The sequence below is a fragment of the Zea mays genome, chromosome 9 (genome assembly GCF_902167145.1).
Source record: "Zea mays cultivar B73 chromosome 9, Zm-B73-REFERENCE-NAM-5.0, whole genome shotgun sequence".
In the NCBI taxonomy this organism is placed as follows: domain Eukaryota; kingdom Viridiplantae; phylum Streptophyta; class Magnoliopsida; order Poales; family Poaceae; genus Zea; species Zea mays.
This window is the reverse complement of record NC_050104.1, coordinates 135,784,209-135,795,930: the sequence shown is the minus strand read 5'-3', so window position 1 is coordinate 135,795,930 and position 11,722 is coordinate 135,784,209. Positions and strand designations below refer to the sequence as shown.

Here is an 11,722-nt window from a genome sequence, read left to right as displayed (position 1 = left end):
AGTGTAAATTAGTTTAAGTTATATTCCAATCCACCTCAGTACATGTGGATTAAACTCAATACTATAGTACCCAAACTAGGTCTCATCAGGTAGCTCAGTCAGTAAATCATCAGCCGCCCATGCTCAGCCATTATATGCAAGCACAAAAAAAATGGAGGAATCATGGAAATAAGCAATCCAATTTCGGTTTGGATTTGCGTATATGTGCAACTACAAACTCTCTAATCTCTTATGCACGGGATACTTGTTAGAGAGGCTCTTTTCTTTCGTCAGGAAAAAGAATGCATCGGATCAAGAAGCAAGCTATGCAGGTTCACACAAAATGAAATGTTAGTAGTGGTTTATGAAGCTGACGAATGCTCTATTCCCTGCAAAAGAAGCTCAGAGACGAATGCACCCATCAAAAGTCGATAGAGCGATGTACCAAAACATTAATCCCGGTATAAACGCAAAACTGAATTAGCCAAGGCTTGACAGGCACAGGGCTTCTATTGACTAAAAAAAAAAACTAAGGATGGGTTCCTGGCTCGAATGGTGACCATGCACCCTGTAAAACCATCGTCACCTGGAAGATTTCCTGAATGGTAGGCACCGCATTAGACAATGGTAAGGTAACCACCAGCTTTGGACAGCTTAGCTCCAGGCCTCATGCAGTTGCTTGATATTCATCATCCGCACATTGTCATGGTACCGTTGATTGTCAGCATGTGCCAATCAACGCACAGAAATCTGCTCATCTCACCTTCGCATCACCACAAGAAGCCACGGGAACTGAGTCTTTTGCAGCCTTGCGAGCTCGCTGAGAAGGCCGGCTTGTCGCCCTGTTCTTCATGTCACCCTTACGCTTCCCGCTTCCAAGAAGTCCAAACGCAACAGCTTCTAAAGCTTTTACGGTGGGAGGCCTGTTTCTGGTTCCGTGCCTCCGAGCATTCACCTGCAAAGCAGGATCAGGTACCTCGCTAACAGGCATTCCTGCTGTCCCTGAAGGATCACAGGCCATGTTCTTGTCTGAACTGGAGGAAGCTTCAACAACCTTCACGCTACCAAGATTTTCAAATGATGTGATGTGAATGCTTCGGCTTGCCTTATCACCGTGTAGCGTTCCCAGATTATTCAAGTCAATTGGACCAACAACCTCAGCTCTTTCTTTAATAAATTTTGGCTGATCGGCATTGATCTTTGAGTGAACTTCAGCCACTGCATCAACCTTACGCTCTGATGACTTGTTAATTAAGTTCTCCATAACCATTCTCTCATTTTGCCCATAATTGGTAAGAGAGTTCAATGCATTGTTTTTCTGCTCAGATAGATTATCCTTTGTAGAATAGCTCTGAAAAGTGTCGCCAACTTCAAGAGCAGCTGGTTTGGATGAAGTCAATGGTGGCTTGCTTTTCTCTTTCTCCAAATCACCACCTTTTGAGAAAGAAAAACTGCGCCGGCTGGCCTGTTCATTACTACAGCTATTTAGCATTCTGCCTTTTGACACTGGGGACAAATATTTGCGCTTTTCAGGTTTTGTTTTGATGCCTGTCAAATCTAGTTTGTCATCATTGCCATTAGCAGTCACCATGTTTTGTAGTGAAGCAGCTGAAACCATTTCAATTTCATCGACAACAGCTTTAACTCGTCCATAGTCTTCCTGCTCATCTGATAATCTATCATTGGCACCTTCCTCTTCAGAGGAGCTGTAACTCACCATATTAGATGGATGTTGTGAAAGGAGAAAACTAATATTTGAATCTGCAGGTAAGTTCCTCAGTTCCCTGACATTGAATGGCACTTCCCCCTCGACTAAGCTAGTATCAATTATTGTGAACTTAGGAAGCTCCTGATATCCATCTAATGGACTATACTGGTTCAGTTTCACATCTGTGATACTGCCATTTTCCTCAGCAGTTAAACCATTGTTTATCACATCAATCTCCAACTCAAGAAGAACAGGATCCGCTGCCACTCTTTTGAGGACATCACTGACAGAATCAAAATAATGAGTACCTTTAGTGAGTTTACATCTCGAGAACTTCTTTATACCCGGCACAAGAAATACAAGGCAATTCTTAGTTGTGCTAACATCCTTTGGCTGCTCTGAGTGCCAACCATTTGCAAGCAAACGGGGCCATACAGCTTCCCAGAAAATATAATTTGATCTAGTCTTACTTCTTCTGAAATCACCATTTAAGAACTTGATTATATCTTCTGAAGCAAGTGAAGAATAGTCTTTGCCTGTAGGCAAGTCACTGTGAACAGAGAGAGCTTGATTGGGTTTAGATTGGTCCATAATGAATCCAGTCAAATCGTGCTTCCCTTTACCAACCCCAACCGCCTCCACAAAAGTTTCTGCTCCAACAGTGGATTTCAGACTGAAGACAAATTCCTTCAAAGATGTTTGGCTATCACTGAAAGATTTGAAAACCTGCAATATGTGAAAGCAAAGCAAATCATATGGGAATCAGGGAGTGCATAAAAAAAATATCAGCATCCTTCAATAATGTTGACAATGCCTGATGTGTGCAAGTTAGTGATTCTTTTGTGCAACTAAACTAGACACATTAATTATGCTTGGATAGTCACAACTCCGTTGTACAGTTATCATGCATACAACAGTTCAAGAAATGGCAAGCAATGAACACTTCTTCACAAAAATGATATCAAAACACAGAATTACAATGGCCAAATACATGCCTACAAAAGCTTCATCTTTCCAGCCTGATGTTTATAATCATAAACACAGAAGTCCTCGAAAGTATATTAAAGATCTGAAGACATTAAAGTTTGTTATTGGTGTATTTGAGAGAAAAAAAACTTTGCCATTGAGGACCAGACCAATCAATATGCTTGGATAACCCTTCATATGCTGATAGCTCTATGGGACTAAGGGTTTGTTCGGATTATCAGCTCTGCTCGCCTCACCACACCAGGCAAGGACAAGCTAAGAGAGTGTTTGAATGCACTAGAACTAATAGTTAGTTGGCTAAAAATAGTAGAATTAGCTAGCTAACAAATAGTTACCTAAATATTAACTAATTAACCAAAAATAGCTAATAGCTGAACTATTAGCTAGGGTGTTTGGATGTCTCAACTAATTTTAGCTACTAGCTATTACCTCTAGTGCATTCAAACCCCCTAAAACAAGTGACTGGAAATTGAAGAAATATAAATGGTGCAAATCAAATGTAAAAAGTTACTATAAGAAATATGTGTTTGCTTTATAGAACAATAGGAATTTAGGATGACATATGTAACGAGAAACTACAAAGCAAATAAATTTGAAATGTCATGAGAATAATTTCATATTCAACCAAGTCAAATTAATCAGTGAACAACAATGAAATGGCAAAAGAATCATTTTTTTTCTACCAGTGCCAATGCAACATACTACATACCTCAATCAACGAATCATGAGCTTCTTTAGGGATTTTAGATTTCAGACGTGATATTAGCTCTTGCTGTCGCCATCCTTGAAAAATGCGTTCCCCAAGAATGCATTTCCTAGTTTTCGCCTTTCTACAGTCAGACCATCTTTTGTACGCATCTCTTCTATAGAACTTCCCATAGTAGTATGCAAGCACATCACCAACAGTCTTTGTACCCAAAAACCTGCTCAGCAGGTTGAGATTCTTGCCGAAAATGTAGAGCCCAAGGAGAAAGATCTCTGCCTCAAGATCACTCCAAAGAGCAATGGGTGAATAAGGCAGCGGATTTAATTGTTTGGTTTCTCTCTGCTGCATTATTGAATTATTGGTGACATTCTGGCCTTCTTGAGAGGGGCAAGGGGCCATTTTTTCATTATATGCTTGATTAATGTCAGATTTAATTTGAACTACAGGAACTACTGCATGTAGATCCTGGAATGTCGGATCACATCTGCCAGTGTCATTGCTGGTTGCACAAGTTGAGGTCACCTGACTTTGCACATCTCCAGTGCTGCCTTTTGTTCCAGATTCTGAATAATTTTGCATTTGTAATACCTGTTCTGTCTTACTGGCTTCTCTTGGTGATGCCCATATAATTGGTAAAGTTAACCCAACCACAACAGGATAACCATACCCATGCAATATGGAATCATTATGTGAACTAGCCATGAGCTCACGACGTTCATCTTCTGTAGCCAGATTGGGGATTTCTGCCTGGTGCTCACTTCCGATGCGTGGACATACAGGCGAGTCACCATATATCACATCTGAAGCAAGAGAAGCTTCTGATGAAGATTGGTGTTCACCATTGTCTTCAAAATCGAGTGATTCTGGCTCCATCTATCACAATTAGAACAAAAAAGGTGCAGTTGTAAAGAGCCATTGCAATAGTACGCAATACAAGAACATATGCATCATCATTACAAATAATGAAGTTTGTTATGTAAACTAGGAGCATGCATGTGCAAAATTTCTTCCTTTTATTTTTTAAGAATTCTTGTGAGTTAGTATGCATTTGAATAAATTATCTGCAACAAGAAGGAAACCAACAGTGGTAATTTACTACCCTTGCAGTAAAAGTGAGCATATGAAGTACATATATAGATGTTGATATGATTAGCTGTATCTGTAATAATTAAAACCTAGCATAATATCTCGAACGTAAGATTAAGGGTGGAAATGTTTTCAGGAAAGGAGTTGACTTTCCTGTCTATTAGTTGCAATCTTACTGTGGAATAAACAGCAGAATGCAATAAGGTTTCCTGCCATGCAAGAAATTGTAGTAGAGGAAACAATACTACAGCAACTCCAGGGTCATCAAAATGATGTACTATCGGTTCCAACAGAAAATTTGCATAACATGGAAACACAGGCACGCTAGCTCTTGCAGGCAGCAAATGAAGTCAGTGCCTACTATGTATAAGATTCATCAACGAGGGGCCATCGATAAACATAGGCCTCAAGTGTAATGTGTGTCACAAAAGAAACAGAAAAACGAATTGGAGGATTCAATCACTGCACGGACCACAATCAATGCAAAATTATTTAACAGCACCAAGCCATCAAGCACAGAAGCACTGCACCATCATGAACAGAACCTATTGGCCAACACTTTGTCCAGCTCCTCACCGTCACCGTAAGCCTACACGACAACAACCAGAGCCACGAGATCAAGCAAACCAAGTAAATTCTACAGGCACCGATCAAACAACAAACCGCATCCTGCGAATCTATCTCAGGCCAGGCACCACCACAATCCTACGGCCCACGACTGCAAATCCTGCAGACACCGTGGAAACCAAGCAACTGAACCGACCACCAGCAAACGAAAGGAGAAATCGAGCACAGGCTCGCGGCCAAGAAACACGGCCGACCAAACCGACGCCCGGACCAGCACCCAAGAACGCGCGGCCACGTGGCACGAAGCACGGATACGAGCGTAGAGAAACACGCCGGGAGCGCGTGATCACGGACGAAATCCCCATGGCGGAGCACAGGAGCGCGCCCCAAGGCAACGAACCCATCGCAAAACGAGGGACCGTGCGACGCGCTACCAAGCGAGAGCAGCACAGCCTCTCGAGCGGAGCGGGAGCATGAACGAATGCGAGATTAGAGGGAACAGGACAGACGGGCAAACCTTAGTCTTCATGCACGCCGCTCTGGCAGGTCCTGCCCCAGGCTCCGGCCACGAGGAGCCCTCCGACCTCTCGGACGAGAAACAGACGGCCCCGGCCGGTAGCGAGAGAGAATCTCTGAACCGGACGCTAGGAGCGGCGAGATTGACTGATGGTTTGCGGCAGGGAAGAGTACGAGCAGCGCGCCGCAGGGTATGGAGAGTGGAGAGTACGGCGAGGCCGAGGACCGGCCGAGGACGGTGGTGGGTTGGACCGTTGGAGTGTAGAGAGGGAGAGAGGAGGCGGGGACGGGGCTGGAGAGGGGGTGCTCGGGCTTTAAAGGCAAAGAGAAGGAAGGAAGAGAAGAGAGGACGGTGACGGGGAGAGACGGAAATTGGTGGTGCCGTGGTGTGTGTGTGGTGGTGTCGCGGTAGACCGGCGGAAAATAGCCCGGACCGGGTTTGGGCCGCCTGGATTGTAACGGAAACGAGGGTCACAACACCAGGCAAACCTAGGTGTGTTTGGTTTGTTAGGCCTAGTTTATTTATCCTATAGATTATATAATCTAACTTAAATAATTTAAGAGGTAAACAAACAATATAAATTATTAGATGAATTATGTAATCTAGATATATAGATTATAATAATCCATAAACAAGTTAATAAAAATGTATTTGTTTCCCTTTTAGATTATATAGGTTAAATTATGTTAGAAGGATAAAATATCACTTGACATTACATATTAAGCTAGAATAAGCCAACATTTAATAGCTTATTTTAGCTTATTTATAATCTAAAATAATATTTTACTCTCTTACCCTATCAACATAATCTAACTTATATAATCTAGGAGGGAAACGAACATGGCTTAAGTGCTTATATAATCCATAAGTTGGATTATATAATTTTAAAAGGAAACAAACAAAGCCTTAGATAAGCAAGAAATCGTTTGCCTTCGCCGCTTTGGTAAAGATTGTAATTGGTTGTTTAGCGTGGTTAGAGGTTTAGAGCACGGTTGCCCTTGCTTCACCTCTTTGGGATTTGGTTTCTTAAACAAACTTATCTAACATATGTAACGGGCTGGTCCAGTTTCTCTCAAGAAACAAATTTATTTGATTTCCATATAATCTATAAGAACTTGAGAAATGTTATTGTTCCAACTATAAATCCATGAACAGTTTGGCAAGGGTTTCCTTGTTCTCTCTAGACTAGTTTTAGGTAGGAATTCTCCTTTTTCTAGCTATAAAGAGAAGGATTCAAGTCACTGGCGAATCTAGCCAAAAATATTGTCAGGATCAGCAAGATCAGGTTTGCTATATGATACAAATTTTCTTAAACTTTAACAATGTTTTTCTAAAGGATTTATAATTTTTATCGGGGCTCGGCTGACCCCGACAAACACCCCTAAATCCGCCCATGATTCGAGAATCCTTATAAAAGAGGAGTTAATATAGTTGTTGGAGACTTGCTCTAAAATGCTAAGAGTTAAGAACAAGGCAACATAAAAACTGTTAAATGTAAAAGTCCTTCGTCCTTAAAGACATTACGTCCCTTCGGATATAATGAATTCCGGACGAAGGTCACGAAGGAAAAGACCTTCGTAAGTTCGATAGATGATGAAGAAGAAAACATATATGAAATATGAATAATAATACAGATATTATCATCAACTTATTTTTATTATCAAATTTATAATAACAAATTATAAATGTACCTTCAGATTGATGAAAAGTAAAGGTACAAGCGTGATGCAAAAAGCGAATGCCATCTATTTATAGGCGCGAGACGCAGCCCGTGTAGAATTACATTAATGCCCTTTACATTTATCAATAACTCTATAATAATTCTTCGAGGTCTAATTTGACTTTTCATCTTTAAGTCGGTTCCTCTTTTCTGCCGTCATACCGAAGCTTTTCTGCACATAGCTTCGTGATCATCTTATCCTTCGTCATGATCGCCTTCCGTCCCGCTCAAGCTTCGTCTTGACCAGACACTTGTATACCCGTAACCTGATTCCGAAGATACCTGTTCACATATTTTACTTGGAAAATATTGTCAAATCATGTCTTTGAGGACCTTCGGAAGGCGAAGGCCCCCAACAATAGTTCTAGTCTCTTCATTTCCTCTCTTCATTATAGCAATAAGTGAGATACAATTTAGCTGAGAACGACAAGTATAGAATGACCTAAGAAAATAATATTTTTTTTGAAGTTCTGAATAAATATATCTGGCTAAAGGATAAAATGTAGCTAAAGGCCTTCTCCAACATCTTTCTAGTCTATCTAAAGAGCGTCTACAGTGACATAACACATGCCATCGAGCTGTATAACCGTAGGGAAGCGTATCAAACACGCCTTGTTATATGGCCATTACTATGTGCTTGCACACTGATAAGAAAATCTAGACGCAACACTCGAAAAAATCTCGTGTTAGTGTGGATGGCAGGATTTGAATTGTCTAGTGTATGACGCAGGCGCTTGCTGAAACGGAAATGGGGACCATAGAGTTGGGTGATACCCATGACATTGTGGATGCCAAAATTTGAGAAGCCTTGTGCATGATTGCTATCTAAAACAAAAATGAAAAGATACCACACAACATGTCATATTTTTAGGCTATGTGTGTGACCCCTCTCACTCAAGACCAATGACTTGCTTGATATGAAAACATCAGAATTTGTTTGAAAATTTTAAAGAAATATAACATTTCTAATTATTTAAAATTAAAGTCACGAGTGAAATATGTTTGGCTAAAAGCTCAGATCTCATCTATTATTGCACCTTTGTGACCTTCTAAAGGGCCTCTGCAATGACGTAACGCATGCAAAAGTTGTATCCACCGAACTCTATCTAGCCCCAAGGGAGTGAATCAAACACGTTTTTATGGTTGTTAGTATGTGCCTTCACGTTGGCAAGTAAATTCGAATGCAGCACTGAAAAACAGTGTGTTGGCATCGACAACACGATTTGGGATGTCGTCTAGTATGCCATGCGTGTACATGTTGAAACAGAGATGGGGACCACGAAGTTTAGTGATCCACGTGATGTTGTGGATGGTAAAACTTGATAAGTCTTGTTTGTGCTTGCTAAATGAAATAGAAATGGAAATTACTATGCATTAGGTCATACTTTTTGTCTTCGTGTGACACCAATCACGTGACATACTTGGTTGAAAATATGAAAATATTTTTTCTATTGTATTAAATTCTTAGGTGAAATATGTTAGACTAAAGGCTTAGATCTAGGTAAAGACCATCTCTTGCACCTTCCTGACCTATCTAAAGAGTATCTACAATGACATAACATAAGAAAAAGTTGTATCCATATACTGTCAAGCCTTAGGGAAGTGTACCAATCACATCGTATTTGGTCATTAGTATGTTTCTACACGTCGACAAGAAAATTTGAACGCAACACTGAAGAACCTTGTGTCGGTGTGGACGTTAGAATTTGGGGTTTCTAGTATGCAATGTGCCTACATGTTGAAAGAAAAATGGTGACCATAGAGTTAGTGACCCGCGTGATATGGTGGATGGTAGAATTTGAGAAGTCCTGTATACATTTTGCTAACTGAAATGGAAATGAAAAGTTACAATACAACATGTTATACTTATTGGCTATGCATAACCTATCTCTCATCCACGACCCGTGACTTACCTGGTTTGAAAATATTGAAGAAAGGGAATATTTTTCTTATTGTTTTAAATTCCATGGTAGAATATGTTGGCTAGAATCTCATATCTGGCTAAAGGCCCTCTCCTACACCTTGACTTACTCTATAATGATTTAACACATGAAAATAATTGTATCCGCTGAGTAATCTAGCCTCAAGGAAGCATACTAAACATGCACTATATGGTCATTATTATGTGATTGCACGTTGACAAAAACTGGATGTAAGGGTTGAAAAAACTCGTGCCAATGTGGATGGCAAGATTTGTGTTGTCTAGTATGTGATGTGCCTACATGTTTAAATAGAAATCAGAATCATAGTGTTGGGTGACTCATGTGACATTATGGATGGTAGAAGTTGAGAAGTCTTGTTTATGCATCTAACTAAATTGGAAACAAAAAGTTACCATGCAACAGGTCACACTTTTATGCTACATGTGACTTTGCTTACTAATGATTTATTTGATTACTTTTATAAATTAGTTATCATATTAGTTCTTTAAAATTTTCTACACTTTGCATTTACTCCTAAAATTTATAGGATGTCATTACAATATTTTTTATAATCAAAGTATATGCACATATATCATACCATGCAGATAAGTCCTACCCTTGGAAGAGATATTACTCTTGAATGGTAGGAACTATTCATACTAGTGACATGATAAACTTGTTTCCTTGAAGTACATGATCTATTAAACACAATATCCTAAAAGAATGTTTTGAATATAGAAGTCAACATCCCATCAACCCATTCGTCCCACATGCCAGTCTTACAACCCATCTATCACACATGTGAAAAGCTCTTAGACATGAATATTTGTTCTAAGACACACTAAACTCGTATAGGACACATTACATTAACTATTCCTAGATATACCAGAGATTGATTCCCTATTTGTCGGTGTTTTGGAAATTGGGGGTCCTAACCAACTAGTAAATTTGTGATGCGTGCTCCTGTCCCGGATGGTTGATGCAAGAAGACACAAGATTTATCTTGGTTCGGGAAAGAGAAGACCCTACTTCCAGTGGGGGAGGAAGGCTTGTATTATCTTACACCTAAGTGCTCGTAGTAGGGGATACAAGCGAGTCGAGAGGGAGTGAATCCCAAGTCTGTAAGCATGATTGAGGTGAGTGCCAATATCGGGAGTGAGGTCAGTTGTGAGCCGTGAAGTCCTGTCGCCCCCAATAGAAGGCCCCATGCTCCTCCTTTTATAGTGACAAGGAGGAGGTCCAGGAGTATAGGGGTGGTTATGCTGTTGTTGTGATCAGAGAAGATGTGTCCAAGCCATGTAGCGGCATGGCTGGCGGGATGGCTCTCATTCTTGTGTCGTCTTTTGGTCAGGAGAAGGACACTCGATCCCTGTAGCCATTTATCTTGACGGGGTAGAGAGCCGAGGCTAGGCTCGAAAGCATGGGCATGTGCCTGATCCCTAGCCTGTACAGGGGCACGGAAGTGTCGAGTTAGAGTAGTTGAAATAGTTCTTGGCATGGTCTTCTGCGAGATTCACGGGAGAGTAGGTGGCATTTATTGCCATTATAAAACACGACACGTTCGGCTTCGTCGAAACAGAGGCGTTGGCGAGGGATTCGATGATATAGAAATACACAGGACGCGTAGCCGCTAGAATGGACACATAATCTGGTTTAAGCGCAGAGCAGGGGCATTAACCACCTAGAGGTGACGCCGTGACCTTGCCGTGAAGTATTCTCCTCCATATTTTCTCCTCTTCTCTCTGTGAGACTCCTCTCCTTCTCCTCCATCCTTTTCTCTCTGTGAAACCCTAGCCATCGCCTGCAATGGAGTCGTTTCCTCCGGTTTTAGCTGTAGCTGACGCATACGACGCCGTGCGAGCAGCCGCTGTAGCTGCAGTAGAAGCTCCTTCGGCGGCCATCATTGCGGAGAAGGAGGTAATCGCTGCTGTGCAATATGCAGGCATTGCTCGCGAAAAGTTTAAAGGAACTATCGATTCAGTGAAGAACTCAAACTTTGTTTATGCTAATGCTAGTGATGAAGCTTTGGTAATATTTCTCGATTCTGATTATTTTCTTGAGATCAATCTTAGGGTTTAGGGTTTCTGTAACTGTTGAGTTCTTTCCAATCGTGTGGCAGGCACCGTTTTTTTCTGTTCCCTTGTAGGTGGTTCTTGTTTTTTTGCTTGTTTACATGACTTTGTTGAATTTTGTACAGGACAATGTTGATTTCAAGTATCATATTAGCATCAAGAATTCTCTGCGATACGCAATTCAAGAGATGAGGAGACAATCATCACTGCTGCATACCATTAATTCTATGTGTTCTAGTATCCTAGAAGTTGAGGGGGGCAAGATAGGGAAGGTTGTTGGCCACCTGGACCATGTATGCAAGATGCTCGAGAAGACTTCTATTGTTTGCCAAGAAGATTTGGATAATAAGTGTCCTAGTTGGGACCTATTTGACCCCCCTTTGGATGTTGATGATCACCCTGATGTTGATGAACTACTGGAAAGATACAGTTCAGAAGATCCGAAGCTATGGGAAATG

The 11,722-nt window shown here is 41.0% G+C and overlaps 1 protein-coding gene across 3 annotated transcripts; it reads right to left on the bottom strand.

The window, feature by feature from the left end:
- Positions 1–337: 337 nt before the first annotated feature.
- LOC100381518 (uncharacterized) lies at positions 338–5,950 on the bottom strand. 3 transcript variants are annotated; one of them, XM_008660547.4, is made up of 4 exons: positions 5,551–5,941; positions 4,939–5,055; positions 3,384–4,253; positions 338–2,413 (listed from the first exon to the last, which is right to left on the bottom strand). In XM_008660547.4, the coding sequence occupies exons 3-4, from the start codon at positions 4,251–4,253 to the stop codon at positions 734–736; spliced, it is 2,550 nt and encodes an 849-aa protein (XP_008658769.1). In that variant the 5' UTR covers positions 4,939–5,055; positions 5,551–5,941; the 3' UTR covers positions 338–733. The 3 variants fall into 3 exon arrangements, with proteins under 3 accessions (XP_008658769.1, XP_008658768.1, XP_008658766.1); XM_008660546.4 differs by having other exon boundaries at positions 4,997–5,055; positions 5,551–5,859; XM_008660544.2 differs by lacking the exon at positions 4,939–5,055 and having other exon boundaries at positions 5,551–5,950.
- Positions 5,951–11,722: the final 5,772 nt, after the last annotated feature.